The sequence below is a fragment of the Hyperolius riggenbachi genome, chromosome 1 (assembly GCF_040937935.1).
Source record: "Hyperolius riggenbachi isolate aHypRig1 chromosome 1, aHypRig1.pri, whole genome shotgun sequence".
In the NCBI taxonomy this organism is placed as follows: Eukaryota; Metazoa; Chordata; class Amphibia; order Anura; family Hyperoliidae; genus Hyperolius; species Hyperolius riggenbachi.
Window position 1 is genome coordinate 490,481,379 of NC_090646.1, and position 24,009 is coordinate 490,505,387.

General features: G+C 42.8%; 1 protein-coding gene across 1 annotated transcript in view; it reads right to left on the reverse strand.

Moving 5' to 3' along the window:
- Positions 1-17,838, reverse strand: part of LOC137555368 (carbonic anhydrase 15-like) — a gene marked incomplete at its 5' end in the record, with an annotated part of 29,814 nt that extends 11,976 nt beyond the window's left edge. The window contains 4 exons of the mRNA XM_068271563.1: positions 1,541-1,633; positions 9,296-9,441; positions 9,562-9,732; positions 17,787-17,838. Of these exons, the coding sequence (XP_068127664.1) occupies positions 1,541-1,633; positions 9,296-9,441; positions 9,562-9,732; positions 17,787-17,838 (462 nt within the window). The remainder of the gene's footprint in view (positions 1-1,540; positions 1,634-9,295; positions 9,442-9,561; positions 9,733-17,786) is intronic.
- Between the last annotated feature and the right edge of the window lie 6,171 nt (positions 17,839-24,009).

A 24,009-nucleotide genomic window follows, 5' to 3' on the forward strand; every position in this document is an offset into this window, starting at 1 on the left:
GCAACTTTTTATCAGTTTACCAGTCGATCTTATGGAAAATTGTACTGTGTATATGAGGCTTTGGTCTTTGCCTGTGTATATGCTCCATAATTATACAATAAGACATAACTGATTTTTTAAACCCATCACCAAGGCGTATATATTTATATCTTGCTTGGTCAGTTAGGTGCCGCTGAAATTCCAGCGCCGCCACCGCAAGTTTGCCCTGTCGCCGTGCATCTCTCTCCTGCTCGTGATTCTCTCACATGTGACTCGGCGGCTGAGCTGCGGTGGCGGCGCTGGAAGTGTGTAGATGTACTCCGCTCCCGCTCTCTCTCCGTGTCAGCTTTTTGGGGTGAGAAGATATCGGCACCTGGTCCTGGGGGGTCGGACAGACATCGGCTCTTGGGGGGGGGGGGGGCGGAGCGGACAGACATCGGCACCTGGTCCTGGGGGGGAGAGGGGGTCGGGCAGACATCGGCACCTGGTCTTGGGGGGGGAGAGGGGGGTCGGGCAGACATGGGCATGCTCTGCATGCTCTGCAGTATCTGGTATGCGGCCTTGCGTCCTCCTTAGAAGCTTGGGGAAAAGGCTGAATGATAGTCATACAGTAAAAAAATTAGATTGCTTTTTAACTTCAGCATTGCCTTTTTGGCTCCCTTACAAACTATTTAACACATTGCAATAGAGATTTAAATTTGATTTTTTGGGCTAACAGTTACTCTTTAAAGAGAACCCGAGGTGTGTTTAAAGAATGTTATCTGCATACAGAGGCTGGATCTGCCTATACAGCCCAGCCTCTGTTGCTATCCCAAACCCCACTAAGGTCCCCCTGCACTCTGCAATCCCTCATAAATCACAGCCGTACTGTGAGGCTGTGTTTACATCTGTAGTGTCAGTCTCAGCTGCTCTCCCGCCTCCTGCATAGCTCCGGTCCCTGCCCCCGTCTCTTCCCTCCAATCAGCAGGGAGGGAAGGGATGCAGGCGAGGACTGGAGTTCTGCAGGAGGCGGGGAGAGCAGCAGACTGACACTATAGAGATAAACACAGCCAGCTCTGACAAGCTGTTTGTCAGCAGCGTGGCTGTGATTTATGAGGGATTGCAGAGTGCAGGGGGACCTTAGGGGGGTTTGGGATAGCAACAGAGGCTGGGCTGTATAGGCAGATCCAGCCTCTGTATGCAGATAATATTCTTCAAACCCACCTCGGGTTCTCTTTAAGAATAGGTAGCAAGACTATGGCTAATAAAATAATATAAGCATTTGTGAGGTCCAAATAATGGGGGCACATGGGCCGCAGGTTTTAACTTCCTTGCTGAGCTCCCAGTGTTCCAATCAAACCCTGAACCCGCCCCTTTACAATGTCAACAGCATAATGATGCTGAGCCAAACAATATCATCCATAAAACCTGTTGTAAATACCTTCAATTAGACGGCTTCAAAATTGTTGCTGCAAAAAGATTGCCTGACACAAAAAGGTAACATTTTGGACTCTTTAAGCTATTAAATTTTACGTTTATAAATATTACTGGAGTCAAGCCTTTAAAACTGAATATGCCTTACCGTTATAAGTATGCCTAGCACAGCCAAGCCTTCGGGGTCTTTCTTAGCTTCTGTGATACTGCTGTATTTGGCATTCATGTGAACAATATGGAGCTACAGACAAAATAGACAAGTACACAGCTTAACTCATCATACTTGTTAGAACCTCAACAGTTTTATTTGTTCACAAGCATGGGAAACACTATGTTCTAGTGTTCCCCCAAATCTTTCTGTCACTTCATAAGAAGAAAGTGTCAACAAAATGTGACACACAGGATTATCGAATTCTACACTGTAATCCAATGGATGGCAATCACTAAAATAAATGTTCAAACACACAACCAATTTTCTGGCTCATTGTTTAACTGTAAAGGGAACGGGTTAATTTTAGTGGTGCTTTAGCTTTTTTTGGATGCCATTATGGAGCCCCATGCAAATTTTAGCTCAGAATTTGGTAATTGATTTGCACATAGGATGAATACAGGCACCCAATTCATTCATTGTAACCTATAGCTAATGCTCAGTTATGTAACAGCTGCATGCCGATGCCCAAATCAAACCCCTGAGAAAGGAGATGTCAATAGTTGAACTGAACACCTGATTTAAAGTGTTAGTGTTAGGGGATAGGGTAAGATGAGTTTAGATATAACACTTCGGGATTGAAGGTTAACATTAGTCAACTTGTTAGGAAACACTGGATGTTGGAGGGTAGATTAGGATTAAGTGTCAGGAAGGGTTTAATATAAGGGGGAAGGAATATTAGGATTAGGCATTAGGAAGGGTTTTTTCTGTTGGGGATGTTAGGGTTAGGCATTAGGATGGACCAGGGGATCAGCTGATAACTGAGAAGTGCTCCAATGAAAGTAGAATGGTTGAATAATACTGATATCCGCACTTTACCAATGGTCATGCTACTTGGATAGTGTGTGATACCCTATGAATGTTTGCATTGCCTTGGTAATATGGAACATGCTAATAGCGCAACCAGTGCTACCTATCAGGTGTACTGTACTGTATGCAGTACCCAGTATATAACAGTATATAGGCAATTGACTGGTTGGATTGGTCAACTCTCCCTGTTTCCCTGCTTATCAAAGCGGTATGGAAGAATAGATTGCGCTGTGTCCATAAAACGCGCCTCTTTCACCCTTCTGGCCCGCCCCTGTAAACTATTTACCTCCTTCTCTGCCTCTTAGATCTCACACATGTGCGCCTGCGCCGCTTCACTACAGTCCTCAGCAGCGAGATCTGAGAGGCGGTAACAGGATAGGGTTTATCACCCGGCATCAATGACACCCGGCATATAAGATGACCCCTGACTTTTCAGACGATTGTCAAGGGTTAAAAAGTAGTCTTATACGCCAGGATATACTGTATATAGTATAACAAGCAAATAAATAAGATGGGGTGCCCAAACCTGCTTTCCAAGGACACTCTGGGCCTGATCCAACTCACTTTTTCTCTTACGTTTTCTCCTAGGTCAAGCCTGGATTTACATCACAGGAGCCTATAGGCACAGATGTCCTGCCACCCTAGACCTCGCCTCCATGAACCTACAAACCCCCACTGAACCACACCTCAAGTGTGCTGCTTGGCCTGGCTGTCACTTCTCCCTTACTTCCCTTGCCCATCATAGGTAGCTACCGGTGATGAACTGCAGAGAGCTGGGTTAGTAACATCTCATTTACGCTCTGCTCGGGACTCTGCATAGGGAATGAGAGGGGAGACACTAGGGGGGGGAGATGCTTTTTCCTCATTAGGTGCCTGTAGGCACAAGCCTACAGTGCCTTATGGTAAATCCAGCCCTGCCCTAGGTGATATTTCCCATTGTAACAATAAAATGTCTTCTAAGCCCCCAGCAAGCACTCAAATAATCAGAAAATTAATTTTGGCAGTAAATTTGGGATAAAAATTATCTCCTGCAAGAAAACTTAGGAGACAAAGGCCTCAATTCACTAAACTTATCTCCTGTCTTTAAAGAGAATCCGTATTGTTAAAATCGCACAAAAGTAAACATACCAGTGTGTTAGGGGACATCTCCTATTACCCTCTGTCACAATTTCACCGCTCCCCGCCGCATTAAAAGTAGTCAAAAACAGTTTTAAAAAGTTTGTTTATAAACAAACAAAATGGCCACCAAAACAGGAAGTAGGTTGATGTACAGCATGTCCACACATAGAAAATACATCCATACACAAGGAGGCTGTATACAGCCTTACTTCTGAATCTCAAGAGATCACTTGTGTGTGTTTACCTTCTGTCCCCAGCTTCTCTCATGCACTGAACATTACAGGCTTCCTGCAGACAGCTCTGCCTATGTCGTTAATTCCTTAGTATGTGACAGACCAGCTCCTTTCACAGCCTCCAGAGAAGGATTTTTATCCAGCTCTCTTCTATCACTGATAAGATAGCAGAGAAGCTGCTGGCTTATGTAAATAAAACACACACTGGAGTGTGCATAGAGGAATAGTTCAACACTGAAGAACTTGGCAGCCTTCCAGACACAGGCCGACAAGTCTGACAGGGGAAAGATACATTGATTTATTACAGAGATGGTTATAGTAGAAAGAGCTGCAGTAAGCCAGAACACATTAGAATAGGTTTAGGAACTTGTAGGATGGTAGAAAAAACGTTGTAATTTTTGTTACAGAGTCACTTTAATAACTCTTCTAGAGTTGTTACCATGGTGATAAGGCATGTAGTATTCAGGAAACATTTTACCTCAGGCAAGCCTAAAGTTAACTCTTCTGTCTTTAAATTAACTCTCCAATCCTTAAAATAACTCCAGAGTTAAAGACAAGCTGTTAATTAGCTGCATGTGAAAATAACTACAGAGGAGGTAAATTAACTACAGAGGAGGTAAATTAACTACAGGAGAGGTAACTTAAGGAATGAAGAGGTAAGATAACTCTCTTACGTGTGGAGGTAAGTTTTCTCTTGCTTTATTATCTCCAGCATGATTTTAGTGAATTGAGGCCAATGTGAATTAGATTGGGCCCTCTGTGTGCAAAAATGGCTTAAATATGGGATGGAGCCATTTGTGAATGATTATCACTATTCAGAGCACACATAGAAGAAGTTATTATCAGTATAGCCCTAGTGATGAGCTAAAGGCTGGAGCAGGGCCCCATATGGGCCCTCTTGTCCAGAGGCCCAGGTGCTGCTCCTTGTGGTTTTGGGTCACCCCAAGCTGCTTGGTTACTCTGCAATCTCTGCTTCTCATATTACTACACATACATATGTGAACCGTCAAATCTCATCTACTGTGCAGTTACACATTGAATATTCCATAGTGAAGTACCAAAGCTATAATCTCTTATAAGAAAAATAGTAAGCATGGGTGGCGCTACACTGGGGCATGCTGGGGCATTCTGGGGCACTGTGCCCCCCCCCCCCCACCAAGAATCACTGTGCTCCCCTCCTCAGTGCCCCCCTGCTCAGTAACATACAGTTAAAGTGGACCTGAACTCTTGCACAGGACACAAGGAAAACACAACAGAAATGCACCAAAGAGTTTAGCCTGTGTAAAGGTAGCCATACACTGGTCGATTTGCCATCAGATTCGACCAACAGACAGATCCCTATCTGATCGAATCTGATCAGAGAGGGATCGTATGGCTACCTTTACTGCAAACAGATTGTGAACCGATTTCAGCCTGAAACCGTTCACAATCTGTGGTGGTGGTAGTGGTGGTGGTGCAGCCGCCACTTCCCCCCCATCCCGCACACATTACCTGCTCCGCCGGCACGACTCCCGGGTCTCCGCTCTTCTTCTCCGTCTCCTCTCTGGTCTCCGGCATGCTTCTCTTCTTCCTGTCTGGGGGAAGTTTAAACAGTAGAGCGCCCTCTACTGTTTAAACTTCCTGCCGGGACAGGAAGAAGGGAAGCATGCCGGAGACCAGACCAGAGCGGAGACAGAGAAGAAGAGCGGAGACCCGGGAGTCGCGCCGGCGGAGCAGGTAATGCATGCGGCTCTATTGCGTCGGTCGTCGGGCACTCGAACGCCGCTAGCGATGCGCTCTTTACCCGCGGGCGATCGACGGTTATTTTCCGCACGGCGCGATCGACGGAATCGGACGGAATGGATCAAAATTCGGCGTGTAGCGTGAACGATTGGCAGCAGATTCGATCCCAGTGATCGAATCTGCTGTCAAAACGGCGGCAAATCGGGCCAGTGTATGGCCAGCTTAATTCCCCCTCATTTGCGTCTGATCACTAGTTGTAGTTTGATCTCCCCCCTGTGTCTCCTGACTGCCTATGGCAGATAAGCAGATAATTCCATACAAAAGTACAGGCTGTAAACAATGGGCTCGATTCACAAAGCGGTGCTAATCCAGTTAGAGACTTTAGGCGTGATAACCATTGCACCATGCTGGTGAAAAGCCAGTTTAGGCGTGATAAGTTTAGGTGTGATAAGTTTAGGCATGATACGTTTAGCTAAGTGTAGATAGCGCGCAAAGTCCCGCACGCAAAGCAGCGCCATTAAACTCTATGCGAAGTGCACTAGACTTTGCTAGCGCAAAACTTTTGCTCAGCTGTGCACTGCGGTGCTAACGCAGTTGGTGCTTAAACTTATCATGCCTAAACTTATCACACCTAAACTTATCATGCCTAAACTTATCACACCTAAACTTATCATGCCTAAACTTATCACACCTAAACTTATCATGCCTAAACTGAGTTTAGGCGTGATAAAGGGCTTTTCACCAGGGTGCTAACTGTTAGCACTGCTTTGTGAATCAGGCCCAACATGTCTACTTCCATGAATCAGGAAGTAGAAACAGTGCAGATTTATTTTAGGATTTGTATCAGGTGTAACAAATACATGTTTTTTTTAAAGGTTATTATGCTGTTGTGTATCTTTTAGAGCAGAGAGGAAGTTCTGAGTTCAGGCCCACCTTAACTGTTTCCAGGCTCCAGCAGCAGAGAACAGGATAGGGTCTGTAAAAAAACTCTCCATTTCAGGCGTTAAGTAAACCAAGGGTCTTATATAAATACCTCACAATTCTTGCAAGATCTCTTGTAATTAATGTATCTTAAAGAGTAACTGTCAGGCTGCAAAAGCTAATTTAAACCTCTATTCTCCTAACAGTATAACAAATACTGCAAAGCATTCTGGGGCTGCTTCTTCTCCCCAGTGCACTCCCTTGGTCCTGCCCTTCATTTCCCTATCCCGCCCTAAGGCTGCTTTCACAGTGGGAAGCTACAGGCTCATGTTACAGCAGCTTGTAACAGCAGCCAGCACTGAAAAATCAATGTGCTGTTCACAGGGCACATGTTCCGTTAGAGTATACTGCGTGAGTCCGCTATTGTTCCTAGCCACATGGCTAATTAATATTCACTGCACAGTAGTGTTGTCCGGATCATAAACCATTAGGATCTTTGATCCTGATCTTTTTTGTGAGTCGAATCATCAGGAAGCAAGGTAAGGGAGGATATGACATTACAATTGGCTTCATACAAGACAGACTAACATGGAACCTGCCATGAGCTGTCAGGAGCATCATTCTCTGCAAATACTATATAAAAATTCTGTGAAATTCAAACGTGGACAGTGAAATGCATATGTAATGTAAGTACAGCCAATATTTAGCTACTGATATATGTGTTTTTTTTTCTCTGAGACCCAATACCTAACTGCTCCTCTTTAAAGATCCTTACATTTGCAAAATAAAAATCTCTCTACCCCCTTCCGATTGTCCTTCCGATACGTTCCAACATTGTCAATCAACAGGAATATAGTCTGAAGAAGGCTTGCAAGCTTTTGTGATGTTTAAATTTGGTTTATCATTGCTGAACTAGTTTGCCTTAACCACCCTGGCGTTCTGATTAAATCGCCAGGGTGGCTGCGGGAGGGTTTTTTTTAAATAAAAAAAAAACTATTTCATGCAGCCAACTGAAAGTTGGCTGCATGAAAGCCCACTAGAGGGCGCTCCGGAGGCGATCTTCTGATCGCCTCCGGCGCCCAGAATAAACAAGGAAGGCCGCAATGAGCGGCCTTCCTTGTTTTGCTTATATCGTCGCCATAGCGACGAGCGGAGTGACGTCATCGACGTCAGCCGACGTCCTGACGTCAGCCGCCTCCGATCCAGCCCTTAGCGCTGGCCGGAACTTTTTGTTCCGGCTGCGCAGGGCTCAGGCGGCTAGGGGGGCCCTCTTTCGCCGCTGCTCGCGGCGAATCGCCGCAGAGCGGCGGCGATCAGGCAGCACACGCGGCTGGCAAAGTGCCGGCTGCGTGTGCTGCTTTTTATTTCATCAAAATCGGCCCAGCAGGGCCTGAGCGGCAGCCGCTGGCGGTGTTGGACGAGCTGAGCTCGTCCAGACCGCTCAGCTGGTTAAAGTGGATCCGAGATGAACTTTTACTCATTGCATAATTGTGTTCCTTTCCTATTGTTTATAGGGCATTCCTCAAGCCAAATACTTTTTTGTTTTTGTTTTAATGTTCTAATTCCCTATAAACTAAATAAGCCACTCCCACAGGTTTTCAGAGAGCCAAGGCACTTTCAGACAGTAGCAAGGGCTCATGGGAGCTCGGTCTGGGCAGGAGGAGGGGGAGGTATTACTAGCCAGAGATTTCAGAGGCAGAGGGGAGGAGGGAGGAGGAGAGTGGATTAGTTTTCTTTGCTCAAGATACAGATAAGCCTGCCTCTGTGTAATGTTTACAAACAACATGGCTGCTGTCATTGTATCACAGGAAGAAATATTCTTATTCTATTAAAGCTGTGTGCAGCTAGATTTGCTGTGTAAACTATCTAAACTTTAGATAAGATATATAGACAAGTTACTTGTTATAGTTAGTTTTTCATCTCGGATCCGCTTTAATTTTATTACCTGAGTTAGGGAAAAAAATAAGTAAAGCTCGCCCAGGGTCGTCGCTACCATAGAGGCAAAGGAGGCAATTGCCCCAGGGCCCCAGAGCCTGTAGGGGCCCCCAGTGGCTACAAGAGGGAAAAAATTCAAAAAGACCTTATAGTTTTTGAGAAAATCGATTTTAAAGTTTCAAAGGAAAAAAAATACACATTTAAAAACCCGCCGACTTTAACGGTTAATAGCAAATCCACCTTAAATGCTAGAAAACCTAAATTTGCAGGATATGTTAAGGAGATCATTGGGAATAAGAGGAAAAACTATTTTTCAAAAAGACCTTATAATTTTTTGAGAAAATCGATGATAAAGTTATAAAGGAAAAAAGTATACTGGTAAATGCGGTAAATGTCACTTTTAGTAGCAAACCTAATGGTAGTGTAATTTTACATGTGTCAAAAGAAAGAGCAATACATTTCCTGACGGGGTTTCCAGGGGGTCCATACGCAGCCGCAGCGCTTTGGCCAGGGATCAGTATACAGCCGCAATATGGCTGCATGAAGATCCCTGGCATTTTTTCCTATTTTCCCCCCAAAAAATTTATGTTTAGAGTGTGGGAATTTTTTTTTTATTATTATGTGGGGTCCCCCCTCCTGAAACTTTTTAACCCCTTGTCCCCCATGCAGGCTGGGGTAGCCAGAATGTGGAGCTCCGACCGATTGGGGCTTCATACCCTGACTATACCAGCTGCAAAAAAGGTCCCTTAATGCCGATTTTTGTTCCGTGGTATCTGTTGGGGGGCCCCCCAGGTTTAGTTTGCCCTGGGGCCCCATTGTTGCTTAAACCGGTCATGAGCTCACCATACAAACATCAATTTTGATTACCCTTTTCAGCATGAAAAGTGTGAACATTATTTTTGAAATAGGTGATGTTCCATGAGAATGAGAGAAAGGTGACAGATCAGTTAGGTACCTCAAGAGGGAACTGCTTGCCATCCACTGTGTGCTCTGATCCATCTTTAGTAGGACTTCCCCAGTGGATATGGAACTGCACAGCGTGGTACGAGTATGGTAATCCTGCACCGCTGATACTTATACCTTCAGGCAGAGTCATCATAACTGCAGAGAACAATCAGGAATATGATTCAGGACCACAATCTGTTAAACCAGCTGTGAAGTATCCAGATGTTTAAATGTTGTTACAAAGAAGATCAGAGTTTGCCAGAGAAATTGTCTCACCTGAATGTCCATCATTCATAAGCTTCCACTGACCATGTGGAGCAATATTATAGCCATCGAAAGTGATGTCAGCTAAATTGCTGTCTCGTTCGGCTTTGGCCTTTATGATGTTAATAGGGGACTGATGATCTCCTCCACAGCTGTGACTAATATCTTTCCAATGATCCGGCCCTGGCACAAACAAAAATATTGTCTTAACACAAACTTCTGATTTTTAGAGGTGATTTATGTTTTAAAGGCAATCTTCTCCAAATATTGTGTAATCAGGTACCTGTGCTCAGTAAATTACCTGTCCACTCCTAAGAGTCTTCACATTAGCGTTCGCTGTCCGGATTCGCCTGATCGGATCCGGACCGTATACTGTACAAACGGAACAGACTTTCCGCATAGCAATGCAAAGTCTATGCGGCTGTTCACACGCGTCCGATCCATACGGAACGGAGCCGGATCGGATCCGGACTCCGGACACTTTTCTAACATGCTCTATTTTTGGGTCCGGATCATCCGGCCGATGCACCCGCACCGGAGCCTGACTGCACCATCCGTGCATAGAAACCAATGGGAAACGGAAAGCACAGAACACACTGGCTATAAAAACCTGACGTTCTACCCCACTTCCTATGCGTTTTCTAGCGGCCATTTTGGATGGGGACACCTGGGCCCAGCAATTCTGGAGTGGAGCAGCAGTGACTTTGTGCTGGAGCTGTTTGGCAGTATATGTCGGATGTGGAGGTGAAGCCCTACACAGCGGAGGATCTGATTCTACATGTGCACCTTCTGCTGACCTCCCAGACCCCAACAATATTTATATAGTTTGTATCTCTTTTACCAAACGGATCCGGATCGCAGCCGTATCAATATGTACATCCGGTCCGTTCTTTACAGAAACGCAAGTGTGAACGGGGCCTTAAAGGAATCTTTTTCTGGTTGGACTTGATGGAGAAATTATTTTTTTTTCAATCAAACTAACTATATAATGCTAACCAGCAGAAGTAATTTCCTAAAAATGTAAACAAAGTGTATCAAATGTTTTGGAGACTTGACTACTTCCTACTAAATTACACTAGGTTGTTCATATTGATGGGCTTAACTGCAAAATTTCATCTTGCTGTAGATTTGATGAAAATAAAAAAAAAAAGAATAAGAAAATTAAATGTTATGAAATTGAAATGCATTGACATCAACGGGATTGCACTATGTACTTTTGAAAGGTACACAAAATGAGTGTTTAAAACCCCATATTGGGCATTAAAGGGTCTACCGGGCAGATCTGATTAAAGGGAACCTGAAGCGAGACGACTATGGATGCTGCCGTATTAAACAGATTTTTATGGAAATTTTTTTGTGGAGTTCAAACCAGAAAACTACAGCACACAAATCTATGTAAATCACATGAAATACACAATAACATCAGTGCTTTAGGTACAGAACGACATTACATTGTTTTCCTTTAGGTTGCAATACAAAAGAACAAGCTCAGATGGAGGAGCACTGGACATATACGGCTATGCTTTTCTTGACCAACTGGCATTGCCCTTCTGCTTTGGTGGTTAGGATCCAACTCTTGACCCTAATTCGGAGGCTGCCATATTGCTTTCCTTTTAAACAATGGCAGTTGCCTGGCAGCCCTGCTGATCTATTTGGCTGCAGTAGTGTCAAACATGTCAGAATCACTTGATTTGTTGCATGCTTGTTCAGGGTCTATGGCTTAACGTATTAGAGGCAGAGGACCAGCAGGCTACCCAGGCAACTGGGTAAAAGGACTTAAAAGGAAATAAATATGGCAGCCTCCATATACAGTGGCTTGCAAAAGTATTCGGCCCCCTTGAAGTTTTCCACATTTTGTCACATTACTGCCACAAACATGAATCAATTTTATTGGAATTCCACATGAAAGACCAATACAAAGTGGTGTACACGTGAAAAGTGGAACAAAAATCATACATGATTCCAAACATTTTTTACAAATCAATAACTGCAAAGTGGGGTGTGCATAATTATTCAGCCCCTTTTAGTCTGAGTGCAGTCAGTTGCCCATAGACATTGCCTGATGAGTGCTAATGACTAAATAGAGTGCACCTGTGTGTAATCTAATGTCAGTACAAATACAGCTGCTCTGTGACGACCTCAGAGGTTGTCTAAGAGAATATTGGGAGCAACAAAACCATGAAGTCCAAAGAACACACCAGACAGGTCAGGGATAAAGTTATTGAGAAATTTAAAGCAGGCGTATACTATAAAAAGATTTCCAAAGCCTTGAACATCCCACGGAGCACTGTTCAAACGATCATTCAGAAATGGAAAGAGTATGGCACAACTGTAAACCTACCAAGACAAGGCCGTCCACCTAAACTCATAGGCTGAACAAGGAGAACGCTGATCAGAAATGCAGTCAAGTGACTCTGGACGAACTGCAGAGACCTACAGCTCAGGTGGAGGAATCTGTCCATAGGACAACTATTAGTCATGCACTGCACAAAGTGGGCCTTTATGGAAGAGTGGCAAGAAGAAAGCCATTGTTCACAGAAAAGCATAAGAAGTCCCGTTTGCAGTTTGCCACAAGCCATGTGCCACACAGCAACCATGTGGAAAAAGGTGCTCTGGTCAGACGAGACCAAAACTCAACTTTTTGGCCAAAATGCAAAAGGCTATGTGTGGTGGAAAACTAACACTGCACATCACTCTGAACACACCATCCCCACTGTCAAATATGTTGCTGGCAGTTTCATGCTCTGGGGTGCTTCTCTTCTTCAGCAGGGACAGGGAAGCTGGTCAGAGTTGATGGGAAGATGGATGGAGCCAAATACAGGTAATCTTGGAAGAAAACCTCTTGGAGTCTGCAAAAGATTTGAGACTGGGGCAGAGGTTCACCTTCCAGCAGGACAACAACCCTAAACATAAAGCCAAGGCAACAATGGAATGGTTTAAAAAAAACATATCCATGTGTTAGAATGGCCCAGTCAAAGTCCAGATGTATATCCAATTGAAAATCTGTGGCAAGATCGGAAAACTGCTGTTCACAAACGCTGTCCATCTAATCTGACTGAGCTGGAGCTGTTTTGCAAAGAAGAATGGGCAAGGATTTCAGTCTTCTAGATGTGCAAAGCTGGTAGACACATACCCTAAAAGACTGGCAGCTGTAATTGCTGCAAAAGGTGGTTCTACAAAGTATTGACTTAGGGGGGCTGAATAATAATGCACACCCAACTTTGCAGTTATTGATTTGTAAAAAATGTTTGGAATGATGTATGACTTTCGTTCCACTTCTCACGTGTACACCACTTTGTATTGGTCTTTCACGTGGAATTCCAATTACATTGATTTATGTTTGTGGCAGTAATGTGACAAAATGTGAAAAACTTCAAGGGGGCCGAATACTTTTGCAAGCCACTGTACCTCTTGCTACTGGTTCCCTTTAATTAATTAGCCCTTGTTTAACAAGTTCACCCCCAAGGGTTTTTACTCTAACGGACTAGAGCAATTTTCACTTGTCAGTGCTCCTCCCTTTTATTCCCTAATAACTTTATTACTACTTATCACAAGAAAATTATCTATACCTCGTTTTTTTTCGCCACCAATTAGGCTTTCTGTGGGTAGTACATTTTGCTAAGAATTTTTTTATTCTAAATGCGTTTTACTGGGGAAAAAAACGAAAAAAAAATGAAAAAAAAAAATATTTCTCAGTTTTCAGCCATTATAGTTTTAAGATTAAACATTCTTGTGTGGTTAAAACAAACACATTTTATTTGCCCAGTTGTCCCGATTATTAAACCATTTAAATTATGTCCCTATCACAATGTATGGCGACAATATATTATTTTTAAATATAGGTGTTATTTTTCTGTTTTGTTTTTTTTTGTTCTGGCGATAATTACAAGCCCCTATATAATAAATTAAAATTAATTTTCCCCCATTAAAAAAAGCGGAGTCCCTAAGGCAACTATTTATTTATTTATTTTAAACTGATTTTTATTTACAAGTGGGTTTTTTTTTTGGGGGGGGGAGGGTTGAAAGTGTAATTTTATTAATTTTATTAATAGTGTGTATGTACTTGTATATGTATGTGTAATATACTTTTTGGCCACAAGATGGCGCTAGTGAACACTCTCCCGTATAGGAAGTGATCACTTTTTTGTTTTTTACACTTTATTAAACTGTAACAGCTTCCTGTTTTTATGTATGGACGTGGCCGCTGTTTGCGGTCGCGTCCATTCACTCCAGGCAGTGCGATTGGGTAGAGGGCCGCTCGGTCCTCTTCCCCAATCACTCAGCGCGGGATCTTGATGGTAATGGTGGCGGTAGCGGCGCGCACACGTGCGGAGCGGCGGCGGGAACGCGCGACGTATTAAAAGCATGACGTTTTAATACAATACATTGCCGTTAAATGGTTAAAAGCTTGAAATGTCTTTCAAATGTAAACATAATTCTGACTGATCACATGGTCAATCAGAGGGTACCCCAGGGCTATGATCTGATTAGCTAATAAGCATTAGCCAGTTAGTGCTTTTGTTTATACAATGAATGGCCAGTCTAAAGGGCCTTTGTAGAAGACATTGATTAACCAACCACATGCTATATCAACAAAATGTAACAAACTCTGCTGCAAGTGCATAGAAAAAAAGAATCCAATTTATTGTGTGTCAATATATATGCACAAAGGGTCAAATACCTCAATAAAAACATATAAGCATGGATTGGCACAGTGAGTGCTCATCAATATTACCACCGACCATTATCTGTCACAGATTAGCCAAATCGCCCAGCTGATAGCCTATCCAAAAATGGCGTTTCAGTCAATCCAGATTGGTCATGTTTGGTCCCACACAGAGGCCTCACACATGCATACAAATCCCCCACAACGCCCTGCAATTCCTGGCTGCTCTCTTAATGCTGGTTTTTGCTATGTGTATGACATCCAGAATCAGTATCCCACAGGCTGGGCTGATGTCAAATTCAATCTGATAGATGTCCCTCAAAATACCTCCTCTTTGGCGTACGTCAAAAAAGGGCATCGGAAAAAAGGGCGCGGGGTGTAAACGATAAGCACTAATAGTGTTTATAAAAATATTGTGCTGTATTTCGTTTAAAAATAATGTTTTACAAATTTATAAATCATTAAATAATGTGTAGGAAATCGGCATTTGTGAAAACGTTAATCTTCCCTGTTTCAAAAGTGAAACTTATAATTATGTTTCTTAAAAAAAAGATAATATATGTTTAATCGTTGTAATTGTATATTATTGTGAATAACCTTCATTTATGGTTTCTTCTTATAATAAAATCTGAAAATATTGTTTATAACAATGATATAAATATAACTACGTTCGTAATAAGTGTTGTAAAACATTAGTAATTATTACTAAAATTTTACTAAAACTATACCTAACCCTACTCTCACACAGAACCCTCCCTGTACCTATCCCTAACCCCTAGACCCCCCCGGTGGTGCCTAAATCTAAGATTCCCCTGGTGGTGCCTAAACCTAAGACCCCCCTGGTGGTGCCTAAACCTAAGACCCCCTGGTGGTGCCTAAACCTAAGACCCCCCTGGTGGTGCCTAAACCTAAGACCCCCTTGGTGGTGCCTAAACCTTAGACCCCCCCCTTAGTGATCACTTTATTGTGTGGAGAATAATGTTTTACAAACAGTAAAGGATAAAATATATTACAATTTACGTTACGTACTAATCGCTTTATTTTGTGGATAATAATGTTTTACAAATAGTGACTGTAAAAAATATATTGCAATTTACGTTACTTACTGATTGCTTTATTTTGTTAATAATAATGTTTTACAAACAGTAAGGGATAACATTTTAAATAACGTTTTAGTTAAAAAGGATAAAGATGTTTAGTATTTTTATAAACGTTATTCGTCATGAATGCATTTTTTAAACGTAAATCATCACAAGCAGTTATAAAACATTAAAAATCTACGGGCGCCGCTTGCAAAACGTTATTTTTCTCCGGCGCGATTTTTTCCTGTTCGGTGCCCATTAAACGATATTTATAATGGGAGTGAATGGCGGCGTCCATTTTGTCCACTAGCTGCCTGCGCCCTTTTTTCCTATTTCCCCTCTTTGTATGTATCCTGAACTCTTCACCAATTTTTAATAGTCGCCATGCAAATATGGCAACTTCGATGCAAGACTTATGAGCTTAAAGGCTTCTATTGTGTAGATGCTGCGTTCTGTGGAGAGTGACCGCTCTTACTTACAACCCCCGCCAGACCTCTCAGTCATGTCGTTTCTTTGAGCTGTGGAGAGGATTCCATGCCAGTCTTGTTCGGCTTCTGCTCGTTATCATGACACTCAGCTTGGTTCTCTGGTTTGACATGCGATGCTTGCTTCCTGGACCACGTGAGCGCTCACTTTGCCGGTCCCCGCCCGCAAATGCGTTTCGCAATCTGGGACAGATAATGGTCAGTGGTAATATTGATGAGCACTCACTGTGCCGATCCGCGTTTTTATGTTTTTATTGAAGTCTTTGACCCTTTGGCAGGGAATACACTTATCTTTCAGTTTTCTGCACATGTTTTTCTGGATACGTTTTCTGCACATCAAGTGTGTTTCTATTCAGAAAAATGTGCATGTTTTTTCACAGCAGCTAATGTAATTGATACAGAAAACTGACAAAATGTGCAGAATCATGATGCAGAGGGCCATTTTTTTTCTGCGCGAAAAAGCACATTAAGGGTTTGATTCACTAAACCGTGATAACTGATATCACAGTCATGCTAGCGTTTTGCGCGTGTTATAATGCACGTAACAGTTTTCACACACAGTCGCAAATTTGCACGCAAAAATGTGTGATTACGCGCAAAAACCGTTACGTGCGTTATACAGCGCGCAAAACGCTAGCGTGATATCAGTTACCATGGTTTAGTGAAACAAGCCCTGAGTGTGAACTAGCACATTGATTAACATGAGTTCTCAGTTTTTTTGTGCAGAAAACGCGTACAAAAACAGTCAACCACTTAACGACCAGCTAACGCCGATAGGCGGTGGCTGGTCGTTTGTGGTTTTGCATGGAAACGGCCACTCGTTCGAGCAGCCTTTCCATGCTAGTTCACAGAGGGTGTCTCCGTGAACAGTGTGCGAGCCGCCGATCGCGGCTCGCACGCGTAATGTAAACACGCGGGGAAGAAATCCCTGCTGTTTACATCAATACGGCGCTGCTGCACAGCAGCGGCGTAAAGGAGATCGGCGATCCCCGGCCTCTGATTGGCCGGGTATCGCGTCATTTGATAGGCTGAAGCCTATCCTACATGCACAGCCTAATGAGGAAGAGGGAGTTAAGAGGAAGTAGGGAGCGCGGAAAACGCTGCGGAACGGGGCTTTGAAGAACCCCCCCGCTCGGCCACATGGAGCGGCGGCGATCAGACCCCCCCAGCAGGTCATCCCCCTAGTGGGGAAAAAAGGGGGGAAGTCTGATCACCCTGCCGTGCACACGATCTGCGCTGCGGGCTGGAGAGCCCACGCAGCGCAGATCTGAAGGAACAGCCCCGGTCCTTAAGTGTGTGTTCCCTGCCTCAGTGTATATATATTCACACAATAAATTGGATTTTTTTTCTATGCACTTGCAGCAGAAATGGTTAAACAAATAAACACAGAACATTTATATTGCGCTTTTCTCCTGGGGGACTCAGAGTGCCAGAGCTGCAGCCACTAGGATGCGTTCTATAGGCAGCAGCAGTGTTAGGGAGTCTTGCCTAAGGTCTCCTACTGAATAGGTGCTGGCTTGCTGAACAGGCAGAGCCAAGATTTGAACCCAGGTCGGCTGTGTCAGAGGCAGAGCCCTTAACCATTACACAATCCAGCCACCAGGTTACATTTTGTTGATATAACATGCAGTATGAACCAGTTAGCTCCTCAACTTTGAGTTGTGCAGTTAAGATTAGGGGAGGATGCTCATTTTTTTCTTTTGTCTACATATGATCAACCAACCACCCCTGCCTGAAAGGCTGCACTACTGTGCTCACTCCCAGCATGTGGCTCCTGTATAAACACCGGAAAGAGGCAAGACATCACACCATCCTGTCCTGTGCTCACTTTTTTTACAATATTTCAGCCTAATTCCATATGTCAACCCAAATTTGATTCCAGCAATTTCACGAGCCCATGTGTAGTTGTTTAGAGCTTTTCAGCAACTGAATCTCATAATGACTGCTTCCTATATTTGTTGCTGATGGTTAGACATTATTTGGTCACTTTTGTAATGTACTCACCACATGCGGGGTTCTGAGAAGAGTAGCACCACTGACCTGTATAAATACAGAGCAAAAAGCATTAACCACCTTCAAATGAGGTAGCACTTAAAGGGACTCTGAGCACCTCTCATGGGCCTGCCTTTAAGACTCCGACCAGTACTGCAAAGTAGTTAAAGTTGCATACCATTCTGTAGCTTGTGCTCTCCTCTTTCATTTGGTGCCATTCTACACCAAATTGTTTTTGTTCAATTTCAATTTAAAAATCATGGATACCATCTTTGCTATGTCATAACTTCCGGGTCACCCCTGTCTCTTCTCTGTTAGAGAAGTGCATAACTGAATGAAGCAGGAAGAGGAAGTGACACGCATGGCCATTGCAAGAGGCTCCTCCAGAGGGGTCATAGCACGACTTTGCTGGAAGTCGTCTGTCTTAAAGGCATACCCATGAGAGGTGCTCGGAGTCCCTTTATGTGTCTAGATAGGTTCTCATTTCACCTATTTTATGTATTCTAGAAGGCTTCTTCAAACAAGGTAAATCCATTATTTATAGTTATATGTATTTAGTCACAATACAGATATCAATATATATTTCCCAAACTAATGCAGAATAGATGTCAATGCATAAAACAAAAACATTTAGCAAAAACAAAATTTAGATTTTTTTTTTAAGAACCTCTGATTAGGGCAACCGTTCCTAATGCTTGCTACCCTTATTGCACAGTCAGCATCTGTTTATATATGGAAGTGGCCACAGACAGTGTCGGACTGGGAGCTGGAAAAGCTGAGGAAATCCACTTGCTGGCCAAGCAGCAGTAATCAGGTGTTGCTGCTCACAGTGAAGACTTACTGCAGGTTTCTATTGGGAGTGATAACACAGGGTTACTGCTGCTTGGCCAGCAGGTGGATTTCCTCAGTTTTTCCACCTCCCAGTCCGACACTGGTTACAGAAGTACATGAATACTTTGACTAGCCACTGAGGAGGTAATCAAAAGCACTGATTGGACAATAGTTTGGATCAATCCAGAGCCGGGACAAGGTCCTCCAGCACCCAAGGCTGAGACACCAAAGTGTGCCCCTCCATCCCTCCCACCCCAGCTGTCACACACTGATTGCTATTAGACTAATAGGTGCCCCAGGGCCCCCAACCTCCCCAACACCTTAATCTCTAGTTATATGGCTTGCAGTCACTGCCATATATCCCCTTTTCTTATTTCTTTCTGCTTCAAACACAATTAGGAATGACAGCTGAATGAATTCTGTGCCCCCTCCTACACTGCGCCCTGAGGCTGGAGCCTCTCCAGCCTATGCCTCGGCCCGGCCCTGGATCAATCAACAGCATCTGTTTACATCCTCCATGACTAACTGAATTTTTTGTACCATTAAATGTCCACTCCATGGTTCTTTAGGCAATTGGGCAGTGATGGCTGCTACAATCATTGTAACTGAGTAAAGTACATCTACAGAATGTGTGTTGTATTTATCAATCTTTAAAATATTTTTTTTCATGGTTTCTTCATTAAAATTGTGCTTTTGCATAATCTCACAACCATAGTTCCATGAAACTCAATTCACACACACTCATTATTAGAACAATATGGCTGAAAGTGTAAAGTAGTATTAAACTACCTGGGAAAAGATTAAAAAAAATAGTATTGTATGTCAAGATAAGTGATGTCAAAGCCCCCCTTTCTTGTTTAGGGATCATTATTGCAGTTTGACAAAACCTGTATCTTGCTGTCAAAATAAGGAGTCCCTTTTTTGTAACATGTAGGAAAATTTATCATTCCTGAATAAAGGTGGCCACTAACACTAATGATACAATTTGCCTAACTATTGTTTACAAATGAGTGTTTGTAGGAACGATCGGAAATGATCGCCTAGGACCACTGATGTATAAAAATCTCCTAACCAATCCGATCAGATTGGGATTGATACAAAAATTGGATCAATTTCATTAATCTGATAGGATTGGACAATACCTTGTTGCTAATCTTCCAGGGGGGCGCACTCAGTGACAGGGGACCTCAGAGCACGGAGGGAAGCCTCAATAGGATCCTGAGGCTTCCCTCTGTTTAGGTAAGTATCTCGTTTTGTAATGATGTAATGCCAAAGCTCGGGTACACTTTAACCAGGCCCCAGAGTACTGTTCTCTAACCTTACCTTGAAGGGCATTCGTTACAATAATTGCGAGGTGTGGGCACGTGATACTTTGATTAAGCCAGAGCGTTTCTGCGCTTGTGGTTCTTTAGATTGAGATTACAGAAAAGTCCTATGTAACAGTTCAGGGTATATACACAGAGTATATGGATTGGGTATATATCCAGGGTATATGGATTAAGGTGTAGTGAAGCTCCAAGCTTGCACTTGATGGGCACATGTCATATGTAACTTATTAAGACAGACACATACAAGTCTATAGTGGTCCAATCATGCAAACAATCAATCGTGTTTTACTGTAATCAATGCACCACTCCACGTTGTTCAGATTTCTACAGATTGCTCTACTTTCCTGCTTGTTTTACAGGTTCAGGTTCAGTTGTATCTAAATCCATGAAGGAGACGCCGATGACAGTTACTATGGATAAACTGCTTGAAGATTATTGATTATTGATCAATAAGGTGGATTCAACCTGTTACAATTTGACTGTTAAGAGGAAGTCCATCAAGGCACTATTTCTGCCAGCATTTCTAAAATTATCTTAAAGGGACCAGAATGAACAGAGATTCCCCAGAGAACACAGAGGACAAAGCATACCTCATTAAAAGTAAGTTTTGAGTAATTACTTTGATAACAGATGGGTGTCACATGATTATAATGATTGATTTATAAAGCAGCAACATATTCTGTGGCGCTGTACAAAGTAAGAAACAAACATGAGTTACAAAATAAATGCAGATAATGGTATACACACCAATATACAAAATACAGAGATGGTACAAAATACAGAACTGGAAATGACAGCTACAAAAGTAATATGAATTATATGTGTAACAAGTTCCAAGACACAAAAGGGTGAGAAAGCCCTGTCTTTGCGAGCTTACAATCTAAAGGAAAAGGGGGAACAAGAGGTGGGATAGCATACAATATTCATACCTAGATATAGTGTGTTTCAGGCTATCTAGTAGGAGCACAACTGGAACAACGTTCAAAGGGGAAATGGCCTAAGGTAGAGCGCATGCTTGATGGAAAAAGTGAGTTTTGAGTGCACATTTAAAGCTATCAAAGGTTGGAGAGTGACAGATGTGGTGAAACAAATGCAGGGGTGAAACAAATGCAAAATCTTGTATACGTTAATGCGAGGGGGTGACTCTATAGGAGGACAAAAGCAGGTTATGTGCAGATCTGAGATTGCTGTTGGCTTGGTATCTGGATACTAGTGAGGAGATGTACAAAGGAGAGAGATTACGGGAAGCTTTGTAAGTTAGGGTTAAGAGTTTGAACTGGATGCTCTGGTTAATTGGTAGCCAATGAAGAGCTTGACAGAGAGGAGCAGCAGAGAAAGAGTAAGAAGAAAGATGAATGAGACGAGCAGCTGAGTTCAGTGCAGCAGTGCCCTTCTGTTAGTTGGTAGTCTAATAGTTGGTAGTCCTGATGAAGCATGCATGCACGAAACTGGTCGGTGGGCGGAGCTAGGAGACTCTGACGTCCTATACTTATTGTGCTGTGCGCGCAACAGCTTGATTGGGAGACGCTTTGGCATCCTGCATGGCCTGCTCTATTGCGTACTTGATGCTGCAATACTATTAAACTGCTTTCCGAACAACCACATCACTACCTATGGATTATTGCAAACCGGGGAGGACTGCTTACACATGGACAGAGAGCAGATGTTTAACAGCCCGAGGAACTGTCGACTTATTACTGCTGCAAGGTGGATGAATCACTGTCAGGGCGGGTAACTATCTATGAACTGTGTTTGTGACTGCCTGAACAGTACTGAACAGTACTTTCCTGCTTTGCATAAAGTGCCATTCTGCATGTGACAAAAGCTTTGCTTGGACTGCTTTATCTTATACGCTGCCTCTGTCCGTTGCTATCTGTATGCCTTTATGCTTATATATGAAGAGGACATGTCTGCGAGTGGGACTGTGTCCAGCATAACTCCCAGGGTTTATCAAGTCTGTTAGAGAGACTAAAGCTGATCTTGATGCTAATTATTAGTGGCCTGATATTCAGTTTTCTACCTGGTGCAATGGCACATTGCATTTGAACTGTCCAGCATTATACCTTATTCATTCATGTGTAAAGACGGCACACACTATAGGAGTCTCCGCTCCTTAGGTTTTTAGGTTTTAATCTTTTATGGGTGGGGGGTCATTTGCTATTTTGACATCCAGTTTTTTACTATATACTATTTTGTATAATAAAGTAGATCCTTTTTGCACCAATTAGCACTCTTTTGCGAAGTTATTGGTCTGAACTTTTTGCATACACTTTTCTTGTATTTAGTCCATAAAGTAGTATGTTACAATAGTCCAGAAGAGATAATATAAGAGCATGTATTAACGTGTTAGTTGTGTCCTGCGTGAGAAAAGGTCAAATGCAAGATATGATGGAAATGACAGGAGCTGGTTAGGGAATGAATGTGAGGAATAAAAGAGAGAGAGGAGTCAAATATTACCCCTAAGCACCATGCTTTGGGAACTGAATTTATATGGTTGTTATTAACATTTGTTGTTATATTAGGCAGAAAGGTGAATAGAGATGGTGAAAAAATGATTCTGTTTTACTCATATTACGTTTTAAGAAGCAAGAGGTTTTGAAAGAGGATACAGCAGACAAGCAGTCAGGAACATGTATGAGGAGGGAGTTAAGGTTTGGGGCTGAGAGGTACAGTTGTGTATCAGCATATAAGTGGTATTGAAACCCAAAAGAGTTGATTAAGTTGCCAAGACAGTGCATGTAGATGGAAAAGAGGAGGAGACCAAGGAAAGAGCCTTGAGGGGCCAAGGAAAGAGCCTTTAGGTACTCCCATAGATAAAAGATAGGCAGATGAGATCTGACCTGAGTAAGAGAGAGCAAGGCCCTTTATACCTATAGATGGTAGTATCTGTAGGAGTAAGGTGTGGTCAACAGTACCATGATGGAAAATAATATAATTCTTGTGATACCGCACTTAACCTTCTACTAAGCTATTTACCACCACTACGTGCAGAAAAGCATGATTATAGGTTTGTAAACATCCATTTCATATAGCTATATTTCAGTTTATTGTTGTCACTATCAATCCTATGATCTTGTATATCTTGTATAACTGGTACATGGACTTTGTAAATAACATTTCTACATGGGTACAAAGGAAAATGTTAGACACTGCCTGGGATGGGATCTAGCTTATTCCCTAATAAGATTATAGGAGCCATGTTAGTGTCCTTGTGGTCTAATAAGTATTATTAAAATTATTATATATTTATGTTGCACTGACATCTTCCACAGCAGTTAACAAGATACACTGAACATGCCATGTCGCTAGCTCTCCTTCAGAGGATCACACTGTCTAATCCCTGCCATAGTCATACACTAATGTTCTTAAGGACAATTTTGGAGGAGCCAATTAACTTATTAATATCAGCCCACTTAAACAGCCAACTTAAACACAGTGGGAACATACAATCTCCATGAAGCAAAAAAGAAACAATTTCTTCTGAAAATCTCTCCTTTAAGTCCTCTAAATACGTCATAAGAAGACTACTGTGGTGGCGTTTTGTTCTCTATAAGAGAAAAGATCCTATACAGACACACAATAGCAGGGCACTACTATTGGTGGGTCATCATTTTCCCCAAAAAATTCACAGTTTTCAAAATCTGGAGGACGATGTCTGAAACATTCAGGGCTCGTTTCCACTATCGCGAATCTGCATGCGTCCAACGCATGCAGATTCGCACATGTAATGCAAGTGGATGGGCCTGTTTCCACTGTAGCGTTGTTGAGGTGCGTTTTTTTCAGCGGTGAAAAAACGCACAAAAGAGCCAACGAATTCGCCTGAGAGTGGAACGCATGCGAATCGCCGTTAATGTATTTAATAGGAAATTCGCATGCTGTTTTGGTATGCGAACTTTCATGCGAATTCGCATGCGAATTCGCATGAAATCAATGGAAAAGCACACCGGCATTGCCATGGTTAAATTCGCATGCATCATCATCCATGCGAATTCGCATGCGAATTCGCACGAAAATTCGCATGCACACGCATGCAAAATTCGCATCTGCATGCGAATTTTGCCGCAGCGATTTCGCAA